We start from the raw sequence: 16,757 nt of genomic DNA on the forward strand, positions 1-16,757 counted from the left end.
TTTTGTTGCTTTTGCCACTACACCCAATGCTGCCGACAGTGCTATCTACCGCCGTCAACAACACCATTGTCTATCGCTGCCACTACTGAAGTTCTAATTTCGACCGACGATCACATGGTTTTGATCGTCTCGGCCAGACGACCACCATGTCATCAACGAGGTCTTCATTTAAGTTCCTGTGAACTCTCAATGCCTCTTGAAATTATGGATTTGTTCCCTTTTTCGTTGTGCATGGTGGTATGTCTAGTAGCAATTCAGAGCGTCGAGATACCACGTGTCTGGTCGCACATCTTGTGATGACTTGGACCCAAGCCCAAATACTTAGTTTAACATTTCTTTTATTTTTATAAAACATGTGTAAAAGGTGTTAAGCAAGTGATAGATAAGAGGGACTTCCATCCCTATAAAAGCATGTTGAGCACCTTGTGTAAAGATACTTTTGAGCTTAATGAATTGATTCTTCTGTAGAGAGAACTCTAAAAACTCAATTCTACCTTGAAAGTCAAGGCTAGAGAATCCCAAAGGATTTCCTCTAGCCACCTTCCATCTCACACTCTTATTTCTTTCATTTTCCATTAATTTCCTCGTCAGATTATATCACCTCCACCGAAATCACTTACACCAATTTCCTTCCGCTTATTGGCACATTGTGCTTCCATCAGCCACATTCAGCCTCGCCTCGCCTTGTCAGCATCACACATCTTCTCGCTACTTTCGAGAATTCACCAACGCGCACCACGTCTTCATTTCCTCTCGAAGTTGCGTCACCATTTCGCATCACGATTCATTCGCAATTTCAGCCTCGAGACTTTCTCTCACAACCTCTGGAGAAATCCTTTTCTCTAAACTCTAGTTTCAACCATAACATCACCACAGCTCATTTTCTCCTTCCTTCTTCGTGTCGTCAAGCCCTAGAACACCTCTTCCATCAGGTATTCCACTAATTCTACCGATTAAATCTATGTTTAATGTCATTCTGCTGATTTCGCCATCATTTTCGTCCTTTTCACCGATTAAAGTCACGTTCTACAGATTAAATCTTGATTTCAACCTTTCCATCGTTTAAATCCCTTCCTATCTCAAACCATAGTACCTCCTCTAAACAAACCTTTGAATCTAGGGTTCGCCATCATTTTCCTCGTCTTCTATTGTTTTTCTTATTCGTTAGCTCGATTTGCACTAGATTTCATGGTTCCTCGTCAAGCTGCCTCGACTAGGAGTCATCATCCTGTCTCCTCTCAGACAGTTATTCAAAATATCGAGGTTGCTCTTTTCCTTTTTCAGGTGCCTTGATTTTAGAATCTTAGATTTTTATGGTTTCTCTCTCATGTTCATCCATGACTTATTCCGTTGTCGCCTCTTCTAACATCCCTTTTGTCACCATTGTGTTTGACTCGTTAATATACGCTTTTCTCCCATGGAAAATATTGTTTTTGTTAGTTTATTTATAGTCTTGGTGGCTCTCTAACAATGACATCTTTATTCACTGGATGTCAACAATGCATTCTTCAACGGCGATTTGTAAGAAGAGATCTACATGGAGTAACCTCCCATATTTGTTGTTCAAAGGAGTCTTTTGAGTTAATATTTCGTCTTCTATGTCATCTTGCAAATCAATGGCAATTTGGTGTCACTCAAGTGCAGAAGTAGATATTTTCACTAAGTTTTTAAGGATTATATTAGTAACAAACTTGGTACATACTATTTGTATGCACTAGCTTGTGGGGGAATGTTAGATATATTATCTTTATTTTATATTTATCTTTTATCTTTATTCTTTTGTATTATAAAATAGACTAAAAAATATTTCCAATGAGTACTAATTTGTAATTTTCCCATATAAAATAAGAAACATTAAACAATAACTTGAAAGTAAACTCATTTAGGAAGCTTAGAAAAACATTGTTTTCGGGAAATTAACTTTATCTAGTAGAATGGTCTAAAAATTATGTATTCATAGTCATTTGAAAGCTATTTGAGTCTAGATTCCAACAAAACAAGAATAAACTCATTTGGAGTTCGGTGAAGAAAGTTATGAGCAAAGCAACCAGCAAAGGTCAAAGGTGGCAGGAATGTATAAAGCGTTAACTTTAAGGAATTAACTGCACCTACTCAGATGTCCAAAAATCACAAATTAGTAATCATTGGAAAGAGTTTTAAGTCTATTTTCTAATAAAAAAGAATAACATCATTTGGAGGTTTTTAGGAAAAGTTATGATTAAAATAGTCAGCAAAGGTCAAAGTTGACAACATGTTATCTCACTCAAATTGCCTTTGGAGAGTGACATTCTCACAATTGGGTTCAGGACTTAGCTAACATGATCATCACACCAACATTGGGTCTTTCCTCCACCATGGGTTGTCCAAACCTCAGTTTTCAGGCTCTACTCACACTTAAACACTAAAAAGAAGTCTCATCCATTCAAGAAATATTAAAAAAATTATGTAAAATGTCTTTGGCTACTTATGTGCCCACAACTGACTCTTACAGCACAATTTTTTGTACCATACCACTTTTTTTTCGTGTAATCATTTACAAGGTCCTTATAATCGATTACAATAACAAAAATGGCCTATACTTGTTTCAGGACTTAGCTAACATGATCATCACACCAACATTGGGTCTTTCCTCCTCCATGGGTTGCCCAAACCTCAGTTTTCAGGCTCTACTCACACTTAAACACTAAAAAGAAGTTTCATTCATTCAAGAAATATGAAAAATTACGTAAAATGTCTTTGGCTACTTATGTGCCCACAGTTAGGTCCTGCAACACAAGTTTTTATACAAAACCAGATTTTTTTTTTCGTGTAACCGTTTACAGGCTCGTTATAGTCGATTACAAGAGACTATATGATAACATACAAAACTCAAATGTAATAAAAATTGGTCATATCGTTATTGACGGATGGTACTCAATCACATTGACCACTTTGTTTATTCACATTCCAATCAACAACACATTTGTCAATGACAATAACGAAGTGAATAAAACTTCAATTAATATTAACAATAATAAATGGAAATAAAGATCCATTTTTTATAAGATTCAAAAAATTAGATACAATACACTTATTTGTTCATCTATGTATAATGTTGTATTTCTTTCTATAACAAATAAACACATAAATCACTCATCTTTTGCCCTATTTCCAGTATACAGAGTTCTAAACACTTTATTCTTGTAACGCTTTCCGACTCTCATGTAATTCTACCTAGAAGATGAGAAAATGAAAAGAGAACAATAAAAAAAAAAGAGAAAGACAATATAGAAAAAGAATAAATGAAAGTATTTCTAGAATCATGAAAAAATAAACCTGAACCCATTTCCACTTGAGCTTTTTATTAAAATAAATTAATTCAAAATGAACCAATATAATCCTAACAGGGAACATTAAAATTGGTTGCTTTTAAATGTAGGTAATCCGGCTTTTAAGAACTCTCCAACAAGAAAATAAAAATGAAGCAATGCAATTAACCGCGCTCACTGCCACCCTCTCACGCCTCCAACTCCTAGTTCCACTCCCTCCGGACACCACGAAACGACGCGCCGCCGAACAAACCTGCTTGGTGCTCCTCCGCACGTGCAATACGCTCGCCACCCTCACGCGAATCCACGCCCTCATCCTCAAGCTAGGCCTCCACCACAACCCTCTCGTCCTCACCAAGTTCGCTTCCACCGCCTCCAACATCGACGCCGTTCACTACGCCGCCTCCGTCACATTCCCCGACGATCAGAATGACGAAGCTGCCCCTCGCCCTCACGCCTTCCACGACGCTTTTCTTTTCAACACGTTTATCAGAGCCTTTGCCCAAACAAAGCACGCCAAGCCTTGCGCCGTGCGTTTCTACCGCTCCATGCTCCGGCGCGCCGTTTCGCCGAACAAGTTCACCTTCCCGTTCGTCCTCAAGGCCTGCGCCGGCATCGAGAGCTTGGCCCTGGGGATGGCGGTGCACTCCTCGGTGGTGAAGTTTGGCTTCGAAGAGGATATCCACGTGCGGAACGCCATGATCCACATGTATTTCTGCTGTGAGGAAGGGTCTAAACCGAACTCTGCTCAGAAGGTATTCGATGAATGTCCTGACCGCGATTTGGTGACGTGGAGCACCATGATTGGAGGCTACGCACGTGCCGGAAATTCCACTCGTGCAATTTCGTTGTTTAGAGAAATGCAGGTAACGGTTAAATCCACCTTACGACACAAATACAAATCACTCTTTCACTTGTTTTCTTCTTATAAAAATTGAAGAGTAAATTAAAACTCATTTTATAAATCATCCCCTTCACGCCTTCTAATAATAACAATAGAGGAAAGATGAAATTATTTTAAAAAGGTCTTCTACATTTTTATTTTTTAATATATTTATTTATTGAGATTAATAAACATTTTTTATTTTAGGATCGGCTGAAAAAGAACCGCTTACATCGCTTACACATTTAAAAATTGTAAAAACATTATTTTCATAAATTTGAATAAAAAATTTGTAAAAGATTTAAACAAAATTTTAAAACTACACAAAAGTTCAAATAATATACCGAAACTATTGTAAAATTTGTAAACCTAATTAATATCAAACATACAATGATACAACAAATTAAGATAAAAAAGGTATTTAAATTACAATAATTGAAAATAATTAACCCAAAAAAAAAACAATAAAAATAACATGACTTTCTTTATTGTAGGGAGTTATGAAATGAAAGTCATCAAATATTTCAGTCATTTTTTTTTATCTACCCTCTCGAAATCTTTATTTACCGTTGATATTCAAACCCTTTAATCTTAGCTTCAACTTTTGAATATTACCCTAAATTTGTGAAAGTATTTGAGCATCGTGCATTGGAGGTGTTCGTCTAATGTCCTGAAGATGGTCCTCAGGTATTGGTTGCCTTCATCGTGAGATGATATTCATATTGTTGCCATAAACTTTAATGACATCCAATTTCAAATTTTTTTCACTACAAAAGTGGGGCTAGCCTAATTGGATAGATGCACCGATAGTTAAATCCACATTATATTGAGTGCATATAACAAAAATGATATATGGAAATGATGCATGTAATAAAAATGACATGGAAGAGACATGTAGCTGTCTTTGAATCTGATCATATGTTACATATAATGAAGTTAATTAATTGAAATATCGTATTTTATGAATCATATCATAAAAATGTCTTCGTACAAGAATTTAAAATATGTACATAATTTAGAAGTTTGTTATTAATATTCAAATTATCTACATTTTTGTCATTAATATTTAAATTACCTACATTTTTGTCATTCATCTATGATCGAACCATGGACTCAATGCTGTGTCACGGTTGTACTGCATCTCCTCAGGGATATTTGAAAAAGTTAGTTTTTGACCCTGTTACTTTACATCATATTAGTCACATAGTCAACCAATCTGCGTGATTCATTTTAATTTTGGTCTTGTTAATCTCTCTACAGAGGTGACAAGCTTAGGTGACTTTCAGGTTTGAATAAAATATTCTTGGACTATCTTTCTCTCCTTGTTTTATGAGATATATGGCTTAGCAGCTGTCTATTTCTTGTTTGAATTTACTACTTTGAGCATTATGTGTAATCTATATGAATATTTGAAGCTATTTTTCATTTCTTTTATCCTAAGATTAGATGCAAACGATGATTTGTGATTCAAAAATTTAGTGATTCACAATTTAAAGATTGATTTGACAACGTCCATGCAGGTTACAGGGACGTGTCCCGACGAGATCACCATGGTTTTGGTTTTGTCTGCGTGTGCTGATTTGGGTGCGCTTGAGTTGGGGAAGTGGTTGGAGTCTTATGTTGAGAGGAAGAGCATAACGAAGTCTGAGGAGTTATGCAATGCAATGATAGACATGTTTGCGAAGTGTGGTGATGTTGACAGAGCTGTGAAAATTTTCCGGGAAATGGAAACGAGGACCATAGTTTCATGGACTTCAGTGATTGTTGGTTTGGCAATGCACGGTCGCGGATTGGAGGCTGTTTCTCTTTTTGATGAGATGGTGGAACAACAGGTGGAGCCTGATGATGTTGCTTTTGTTGGGGTGCTTTATGCTTGTAGTCACTCAGGACTGGTTGATAAGGGGCATTACTATTTCAAAACCATGGAGAACAGGTTCAACATTGTGCCAAAGATTGAGCATTATGGCTGCATGGTTGATATGTTGAGTAGAGCAGGGCTTGTGAAGGAGGCTGTGGAGTTTGTTGGAGCCATGCCAGTTGAGCCAAACCAGGTCATATGGAGAAGCATAGTCACTGCTTGTAATGCTCGTGGTGAGCTGAGGCTGGGTGAGAACGTGGCCAAGGAGCTAATCAGGAGCGAGCCGATGCACGAGTCTAACTATGTGCTGCTTTCGAACATTTACGCAAAATTGATGCGCTGGGAGAAGAAGAAGAAGGTTAGGGAGATGATGGGTGTGAAGGGGATAAGGAAGATTCCAGGGAGCACCATGATTGAGATGAATAATGAAATATATGAGTTTGTTGCTGGGGATAAGTCACATGATAAATACAAAGAGATATATGAAATGGTGGATGAGATGGGAAAGGAGATTAAGAGAGCAGGGTATGTGCCTACAACATCCCAGGTGTTGCTTGACATTGATGAAGAAGATAAGGAAGATGCTTTGTATAGACACAGTGAAAAACTTGCTATTGCTTTTGCTCTTCTGAGTACAGCCCCTGGAACACCAATTAGAATTGTGAAGAACTTGCGTGTTTGTGAAGATTGCCATTCTGCTACTAAGTTCATTTCTAAGGTTTACAGCCGAGAGATTGTGGTGAGGGACCGCAATCGCTTCCACCATTTCAAGAATGGTTTGTGTTCCTGTGGAGACTTCTGGTAACAAATTGGTAAGAGGCATCCTTGATCTTCTATTGTGTTGTTGAAGTTTCATCATGTGCTAAATCTTGATTGATAAGGGCATCAGCATGTTTTTGATTGTGCTAAACCCTTTAAAAAAAAATAGAAATTGTGTTAATTAAAGTTAAGATGAAAATATAGGGTCGTATCATTGGACTCGCTAGGTTATTTAGTGTGATTGAATGAAAAAGTAACATATTGTTTCCTCTATTTATGAAGAGATGTTTTCATGATTGTGTCGTCTATAAAGATTGAAGTTGAGTTGCATTGCGAAATTATGCTAAATATAATTGAGTCTTAATTATAAGAGACATTGTGAAAATTTATTTGAATTTTTGTTTCACTGTCTATCTACAAAATAATCAATATAATTTATTTAACATCGTTTTCAGTGAAAAGAATTGGGTATCTTTGCTTCTTCCTTCACCTCAATTTTTTCTTCCCGCACCCTATACAATTTGCAGTTTCCAAACTACTTCTAGTTAAAAATATAATTAAAATCCTGCACCTCTTTTTTTTTTTAATTTTTTCGGATTAGTTACGAAAAATATTTTCGAATTCTAAAATTAATTTCGAAATAATCAATCAGAAAATATAAAATAACATATTTCAAATTAAATATTCTAAAAAATATTTTTAGATCCAAAAATATTTTTTGGAATATCAATCCAAAATATAAAAATATTTTTCAAACTAAAAGTTATTTTTGAATTTAAAAATATCTTCAAATAGTCAATTTGAAATATATTAAAAAAAAAGCACTGTCTGCATAACAGGTGCCCATAAAAGTTATAACGCTTGCAGGATGAGGGAGGAGCTAGGGTTCACTTTCCTATTGATTCTAGAAGAGGTATTTTAAAATTTAGGGGGTGCAGGAAGTAGCATCCCTTTCCTTGTTATCCTTTTACTCAAGTATGAGTAGTGAAACAATATGAATTCATTAGCCACTGTTGTGAACTTCAATAAATTTTAGCCCACGGAATTATGTTTGAACAAAATTCCTTACAAAGATTTTTTTGAAAACAAATATAAATATGAAAACTGATTCTCTGTAAATTAAATTAATTTATAAAAATAATACATACATAGTTTCTTAAGTTGTACTTCTAATAGTACATAAATTAATTTCTTATACATGTACAAAGAAGAAAATTTCATTCCTTTTCATCTAAAAATCCATATAAAATAGTTAATCTAAACATTTTCTTTTATTTTACTCTTAAAAAAGTGTCTATAGGAGAATTTATCCAGAATATCCTATGCATTGAAAACGCCAAAGGGACACAAATACTAAAGCCCAAGTATTGAAGGGGTTACTATGAATGAACCAATTTCACCCAACAATAATATTAAATTTCCAATCAATTAAACTGCAACAATATTGTATAACATAATACAATAAATAAATATCGATAAATCCATAAGCCGTCAATGGCAAAACCATAACATCGATATACCACTCTAACCATAAAATTCCCTAAAAAATCTATAAAACTAAGGACTCCACAATGGAATAGTCAATTAAATTGCCGACAGACTGAGAAATGTGTGATTAATCTACAAAAGCTACCACCCAAGCTGTTCATGCATTATCCCTCTCAGCCTCTTCCTAGGATGGCACTGCAAAAACACAATTCGAGGAAACCATGTCAAACTTCAAAACAACGGTGTAAGAATAGAATCAATCAAACACAAGAACCAAACAAAAGGTGAAGCAAAAATGACAAGGGTAAACTAGGCATCAAAATACAATATCAAAGAAAACATGAAATCCTACTGTAGCTAGCTGTATCAATCTGCTCAGGAAGCTGCTTTATATCAACTTCAAACCTGGATTGAACCTGAAATTCCACAATTAACAAAATGAATATTGCCAATTGACTCAATGTTAGCATTTTGAATAGACAATTATATGAAGCCAAAAGAGTCCAGATTCTCTGCTAGATTTTTTGGTGTTGTCCTCTGCTGTGATGTTGGTGCTTTAAAAATCTTGTTAATATGTTTTAGTTGGTGCTTATCAGTGTATTTTAAAGACACGGTAGAGGAGTAGCATATAACAACGCAGCAGAGAATCTAAATTGAAGCCAAATATTGCAAGGAATTAGGATGGAAGATGTTCCGGTAAATGATGGAAACATGACCGTTATGTTAGAATGCTACTAAATTTCTAAGGTGACCGCATTTTTTCATAACAGTGCCCAGAATTAAATAGGTGACAGAAAAGGAAAATATAAACGAAGTTTCTTACATTGTTGAGAACATCAACATCAGTGGAACATGAAACAAATGTAATTGCAAGGCCCTTGGTTCCAAATCGTCCAGCGCGGCCAACCTGTTCCGTGAATTTACCCAAAAGAAATGACAATTAGATGGCACTAGAGAAGAATAAAGGGGCATAAAACAAAATTTGTAGAAAAATTTTGAAAAATTAAGAGATTATTTAATCAGACCCTGTGCAAGTACGTATCAGCAGAATCCGGCATGTCATAGTTTATAACTATATTCACACGTTCGATATCGATACCCCTACCAACCAAATCTGTTGCAACTAGAATTCTTGTATGACCCTCCTTAAAACCTTTATATCGCTTTAACCTGTACAAAAGCAAGAAATTCAGATCAGGCACAATTTACCAATGCACAAAATTGATCTTTTGAGACAAACCAGCATTAATAAGACAACAGAAAACAGAAGACTAATAGCTACCATCAGTGAACAATAACAGAAACATTGTTGTAGGAACACAAAAATTATGGACTACCAATCCAAATCATCAATTATAAACCAATGAAGACTGATTTGTCGGCATCCTTTCATATCACAAAATACATACCTTTCTTCCTGAGACATTCCAGAATGAATGCAAATAGATGGGAAGTTGCATTCTCTAAGCAATTTGTCCAGCTCCGCTGCTCTACTAACACTTTTCACAAAGATAACAATTTGATTGAAGTCCAATGCATCAAGAAGGTCGTTCAACTTCCTGTTCTTCTCCTCCTCTTTCAATTTGATGTAGTGCTGCCATTTCAATAATCCGCATAAGCCACATACCATAAAATTTGCCAATATTTAGCAAAACATAAACCAGTAGATAATATAGTTTGGTAAAAGGCCCACCTGCACAAGTCCGTGAAGGGTCAACTTTGCTTCATCATCAACATAAATTTCCATTGGCTGAAAGGAACAACGATACAGTAAATCATATTAGGAGCCTTCCTCAAGCTAATGGAATCCAAAACGACATCAATGATGTATGTTGATCCTTGAATCACAGTTCTGCTTTCATTTATTTTATGTCCTTGCAGATACCTTAAGTCACACCATGCAACACTGACACTCTTGAGAACTCTAGCAGGAACGTTCCCAGAATACATTAACAACCACCCTCTCACCATTAGCTATGACAAATAGAGAATATCCTATGTTGTAAAAAACCGCATCAGACAGACAGACTTCTGGAGCAAAACCAACACCAATGTGAGACAGCCGAGGGGGCTTATAGAATGAGATAACATACAAACTTAATCAGGAACTTACCCAAAACATTCCCAACCAGATCTACCAATCCCCAGCTATAGCTACCCAACCACACGCCATACCCAGAAGTTGTTTCCATAAAAACTGGCTAAAAAAAAGCACTGTCCAGATTGAAGTCATACCAGCAAACTAAATATCTAAAATGCTTTCGAGGAATTTAAGACTTAAGAAAAGACACTAGTAATAAGTACTATTGATTATGGGGCATTACATCTTGCATAAATTTTTTGCAGACAGGACGTATTTCCTTGCTGAGAGTTGCAGAAAACATCATAACTTGCTTATCATGGGGTGTCATCTTGAAAATAGCTTGCACATCTTTCCTCATGTCTGTAGAATTCATGATGGAAACAAAGAAAACCAATTAAAATCAAAGGACGTCCAAAAGTATGATGCAAGTTATAAGAATGATTGTTTGGAAAATCAACATACCCAGAGATTCTAGCATCTTATCACATTCATCTAAAATGAAATGTCTAACATTCTTCAAAGAAAGGTCCTTATCCCTAGCCAATCCAAGTATTCTTCCAGGTGTACCAACAACAATACTAGGGCATTCGTTCTTCAATAGATCCTTGTGAACTTTTATGTTCACACCACCATAAAACACAGCAACCTTTAGATCAGGTAGGTAGGTGCTAAACCTTTCAAATTCGTTGCATATCTACACAAGAGATATTACACATATATCTTATATCAGAAGTTAATCAAATAGCAAGTTCCATAATATTGCAAGTGCTAAGTTCAAAATAAATACCTGGTATGCTAATTCCCTTGTATGACATAAGACAAGTGCAGAAACTTGGCCGGCAACAGGGTCAATCTGCTGCAGGGTAGATAGAACAAATACAGCAGTTTTTCCCATTCCAGATTTAGCTTGACAAATCACATCCATTCCAAGTATAGCTTGAGGTATGCACTCATGTTGCACTGGTGGCGAACCAAAGAAAATAGAGGTCCAACGAACCAGTGGTAAGTAAAACAAACCTTTGAGAGATTTACCAACGTATAATAGTTCTCCAAAAGAAGATTACGATAAAAATATTACCTGTAAAATAAATAAAAAAATGAAAAAATAAACAAGTTTAGTATAATTGTGATTCTATAAATAGAATCAGCATAAAACATAAGATCTTTATGAACGATAACTGTAGAAGTTAAGCATGGGTGTTTCTGAGAGAAACATTGAACTGAATCGTGTTTATCAGACATCACAGGTGCTTTATTTATATTAAGAAAAAAATAATCAATCAATAAATAGATGAAATCTGATATCCTCTAATAACAAAGATATGATACAAGAATAAATAAAAGCATAAACAATAATACATATACAATCTAGATATTTTTTATTATATAGGATCAAATCCTTGTTTCTATAATCAATTATATGTCCTCTTAGAGACTTGGTGAATATTCGAGTCAAGTGCTCACTAGAGTTAACAAATCTAATGATGATGTATCCAGACTCCAGTTTTTCTCTTATGAAATGACAAACCATCTTAATATGTTTGGTCCTATAACGAAAGACGAGATTAGAAATAATGTGTACTGCTGCCTGGTTGTTACATACAAGGTGAATCTGGGAAATTTCTTCAGATTTAAGCCTTTTGAAGAGTTGTTTTAATCATATGAGCTCACAAATGACTAATGTTGTTTTCCTATATTCTATTTCTCCACTTGAACTTGCCACGACATTTTTTTCTTATTTATCCACAATATTGAACTATCTCCAATGAAAACATAATACCCTGAAGTAGAGTGTCTATCACTTTGTGACCTTGCCAAGTCAGTATCAAAATATCCAACAATTTGAATATTTTCCTTATCTTTATAATTGAGGTCTTGACAAAGAGTTTAAAAATTAACTTTCTATGCTTAGAGCAAAGGCAGTGTCAGGACAAGTCACACTAAGGAATACGATTCTCCTTGATCAAGTACCAGTTTGACATCAGATCCATTGGTGTGCCCACAAGCTTAACATTCATCATCCTTGTTTCTTCTATAATTTCAAGAGCATATTTTCTCTTATATATGACCAAACCATCATTGGATTGTATGACTTTTATACCAAGTAAATACCTCAAATGTCCAAGATATTTGTCAAGAAAGTTTATGTTTTTAGCTCAATGGCTGAGGCGAAATTTACTCCTACAGTTCCTAATGGTTAAGAAGTAGATTTTAAGCCTAACTTAACTCCAAAAAACCAACTTGTAAGATGAAGTTTGTACCCATATATATACTCTAAATTGACCGACATAGACTTCCAACACACACCCGTCATGCCAAGATATATACATCTCATGTGTGGAACTAGACATTAATGGGTGATCTGATAGCGACTCGTTAGGATAGACCTTAAGGCATGACTATGATATCATGCTAAGAAGTGGACTTTATGCCTGAATTGTATGGTGAGGTCTACACTCACATATATACTCTAAATTGACCTTATCTCTAGTCAATGTGGGACTCCCAACACTAATCAACTTCCAAATTGGGAAGGTCCCTACTAGTTTGATAGCCACGATTATTTGCAATAGAGCCAGTACATTCAAAGAATTCTAAAAGGACTATCAAGATCCAACCATGTCGATGGTGGAGGACCGAGGTCAAATAACCCTAGTTTTGAGATTTGGGATAATGAAGATTTCCTAATCATAAACCAAATGACACATTATGGTTCTAAAGATAAATCAAAAATATATGTTTCATTCCTTTGCTAAAGAAATTTGGGATGACTTAAGACTATATCTATCTATCTATCTATCTCTCTCTAATATGTATACAGAGAGAGAGAGAGAGATCAGGATATCGTAGAATATTGAATAGGTTGTGAATCAAACTAGAGTAGTACCAACACTTTGAGACGTGCAAAACATATGTTGTCATACATGCTAAATTCGTTGAAAGAGAAAAAATCTTTGAATTCTTACATGGTCTTCACCATGAATATGACTTGACACTGCTCATTTAGCCTTAGGAAATCATTGTTCTCTTGTTTGTTTATCAAAGCGTTTGGTAAATCTTTCAATTGTGATATTTGTCAATTGTCAAAACACGGCTTTGCATCTTATCCAAGTAGAAATGAAATAAAACAGTAATTTCCCCTTTTGATTTAACTCACTTTGATTTTTTGGGCCTACTTTAGAATCTATCAGGAGTAAAATGGTTTGTCACTTTTATTACCTGTCACATGGACATATACTATGAAAAGTAAGTCTTAGGTATTTCAAGTCTTTGTTAATTCAATGTTCTGCCCAAAGTCAGTTTGAAAAAAATATAAAATCAAAAGAATTAGGTCTGACAATTGTACTGAATATGTGAATCATGAACTCTCCAAATATGTGTCCCTTAATACCCACATGTACCGAAATGGAGTACTTTTTCAAGAATGTCTGAGGTATTTCAAATCATCGTTAATTCATTGTCTTGCCAAAAGTCAATTTGAAAAAAAAAAAAGAAAGAAAACGAAACTGAAAGTGTGAATCATGAACTCTCCAAATTTTTGTCCCTTAAAACCCACATGTACCAATATAGAGTACTTTTTTCTAGAACTTTTAGTGGAGTACACCCGAAGTATTGAACACGTACATACATGGTACATTTTCAGATTAACTTTAGGAACACTTGTGCTTCAAAAATAAATCATTAATTGATCCAGAGTCATCACATAACATGTGATCAAGTTTTATTAACTACTTGTAAACTAACATATTTGTAATGGGGGCAAATTGGGGAAAAATAAATGGGAAAAAAACTAAATATTGAATGAGAATATACATTTAGTCCCAAAACTTATACTTAAAAGAAATAAATCAATCACTTATTAACGTAATTAAAATATAAAGCTTTTATGATAGAGTCCAGTCTATCGGTGCATAATGTTTCAAAACTGATATCTGATCCAATTGGTTGGGATCAACCCAACCCATGGTTACCCCTAACAAAAAATTTAAAGCTTTTACAACCAATACTGAAACCCATAACTATTCTGTGTTCCTAAATCATCAGAGTAACCCCCATTGTAGTTCTTATAAATAATTATGCAGGTAATTTACCTTCAGAAGGGTGCTCAAATCCAGAGTCCACTATAGCCCGAAGAAGCTCTGGCTTCAGTAAAAAGTCTCTGAATCCTGAACTGTGAATTCCAACATAACCCCTGCCAAAAACCAAAAACAGAAAAAGAGCATTCAACATCAGAAGATCATAAAAAAGCAACACAGTCCACTTTCACTCTACCCAACATCCCCAGGGCCAAATCATCAACCCATTTCAAGTAAAAACAAAATACACAAACTTCATATAGAATTACTCTCGCACAGTTTGATCCCATAAAGAGCAAAGCCATTTTAAACCTCAAAAAATGCAAAAATTAAATGTTAAAAATACATCTTATATCATATGTATATAACAAACACGTCAAAATTTGACATGGTAACACTTCCAGGAAAAAACCGCATAACTAACTCACTTCTTGCCCGCTTCACCGTTGACTTTATTAGCACCTTCAGGCTCCTTCTCTTCTTCGTCTTCATAGTCAAGAAGGTCCTCCTCGTACGCCTCGTTCTTCGTATCCCCCATTACTGCAATTTACAACAACATTATTAATTCAATTGCAATCACTGTTAGAAACAAACAAATACTTCAAAAAGAAACCGAGGAAAGAACGAATAAAATATTAAAGCTAGGGTTTAAGAGCGTAAATAGAGTTAGATAGAGAGTGTTAGGGTTTGGGAGAGTTTACCTGTTCGTAGAAGCGTTCGGAGGAGGCAGTAGAAGGAGTGGAAGGGTTTCTGAAAAGGGAATTTTCTTAGCAGAAAATCAAAATTTTGGGGGTAAAAAAGGGAGTGAGAGTGATGAAAACTTGAACATCTTATGATAATAAATAACTGTATAAATAACGCTGCCAAGTGTGAAAAGAAAAAATAAAAGTAAAATTATATTTTGATAGCTATTTTCCAAATACCAAATAAACTAAATCCAATATGATAGGAATAAATAATTTTCTATAATTATTAGTAAAGAGATTAATTTGTGTGATTACTTATTAGATATTTTTTTCATCACTATTTTATAATTAATATATTTATTTGTTTTTCTTAATGTATCCAATTATTATATCATCACTAAAATAAGGATGTTACGTAACTATTACTTTTTTTACTAGAGAAATCCATATTTTTATCATGTTAAAACTAGTGGAAAGGTGTTAATTTTTTTTATGATAACAAGTGAAAACATATGTTTAATTTTTCTTTATGATAATAAAAAATAATTCTTATTGTTATTATTAGACTTTTAAAATTAAATATAAATAATTTTATAATTTTATTTATATGTATGTATAAAGGGAATATTTTTTGTGTCTAATTTTTTTTCTAATTTTATTCTTACTTTTTTAAATTAAAAAATTATTTTATCACTATTACTTTTTTAAGTAACTGTTCAAATTTAATCATTTTTATTTAATTATTTTTTATTTAACATTTTTTAAACTTAACTATTTTAAATTAAAAAATTACCTACAGAATAAATAAAAAATACTTATAATAAAATTATAAAAATTATTTATATTTAATTTCATTATAATAATAATAGTGACTTTATTATTTTTTATTATCATAAAGAAAAAGTAAACGACCAAATAGTTTTCACAAGTTATAAATAGTTTTTATTTACTTTATAAATATTTTTATAACTAAAAATGGTTAAATTTTAAAAACGACCAAACTGAAAAGAAAAAAGAAAGTGCTAAATTAATATAAACAGTTAGTCAAGATAAAATTAACAAAATGATTATTGTAATTTAAAAATAATATTAGTAAAGGATAATATTGGAAAACAATTGTGGACACCAAAGAGATAATCCTTTATATACATATTTAGGTAATTATTTTAATTTAAAAAATACTTTATTAAATGGTAAAGTTGAAAAATTACACACTAAAATTAGAAATCTCTTTATATAAATATAAGTAATTATTTTAATTAAAAAAATTATTAGAGTTTAAATTTATAAAACAAATGTTGATACAAAAGGAAAATTTATATATATATATATATATATATATATATATTTTCGCAAAATCTTTTTTGGGTGTTTCAAAAGTCAAAATCTTTACTAAACAAAATTTCTTATGTCGACAATAATTCATGTTTACTTTGTTCAAAGTAATGTATAGAGTCGTTTTCACTCTTAGTACATCCAAACTTGACTATAGTGTAATAGCAAAACAAATTGAATATTGCTTCCATGCAAATAAAGTGTGTCATCAAAGTTTGCTTAACACATTAATTAGTTAATGATTTGTTCAATGTGTATTCTCCTACAAAGAAGCTAAAGAT

The 16,757-nt window shown here is 33.7% G+C and overlaps 2 protein-coding genes across 3 annotated transcripts; one reads left to right on the forward strand and one right to left on the reverse strand.

Annotated features, from left to right (window-relative positions):
• Nucleotides 1-3,466: 3,466 nt before the first annotated feature.
• LOC106764145 (pentatricopeptide repeat-containing protein At4g21065) lies at nt 3,467-7,104 on the forward strand. The gene is made up of 2 exons (XM_014648377.2): nt 3,467-4,174; nt 5,712-7,104. The coding sequence occupies exons 1-2, from the start codon at nt 3,467-3,469 to the stop codon at nt 6,852-6,854; spliced, it is 1,851 nt and encodes a 616-aa protein (XP_014503863.1). The 3' UTR covers nt 6,855-7,104.
• A 1,090-nt stretch (nt 7,105-8,194) lies between these two features.
• LOC106765306 (DEAD-box ATP-dependent RNA helicase 56) lies at nt 8,195-15,291 on the reverse strand. Of its 2 annotated transcripts, XM_014649882.2 has the most exons (12): nt 15,157-15,291; nt 14,884-14,995; nt 14,471-14,571; nt 11,167-11,339; nt 10,842-11,073; nt 10,621-10,739; nt 9,990-10,046; nt 9,706-9,890; nt 9,322-9,466; nt 9,120-9,203; nt 8,649-8,712; nt 8,195-8,491 (listed from the first exon to the last, which is right to left on the reverse strand). In XM_014649882.2, exons 2-12 carry the CDS (start codon nt 14,991-14,993, stop codon nt 8,481-8,483), a joined length of 1,281 nt encoding a protein of 426 aa, XP_014505368.1. In that variant the 5' UTR covers nt 14,994-14,995; nt 15,157-15,291; the 3' UTR covers nt 8,195-8,480. The 2 variants fall into 2 exon arrangements, with proteins under 2 accessions (XP_014505368.1, XP_022638163.1); XM_022782442.1 differs by lacking the exons at nt 14,884-14,995; nt 15,157-15,291 and having other exon boundaries at nt 11,167-11,457.
• Between the last annotated feature and the right edge of the window lie 1,466 nt (nt 15,292-16,757).

Source organism: Vigna radiata, chromosome 6 (assembly GCF_000741045.1).
Source record: "Vigna radiata var. radiata cultivar VC1973A chromosome 6, Vradiata_ver6, whole genome shotgun sequence".
Classification (NCBI taxonomy): Eukaryota; Viridiplantae; Streptophyta; class Magnoliopsida; order Fabales; family Fabaceae; genus Vigna; species Vigna radiata.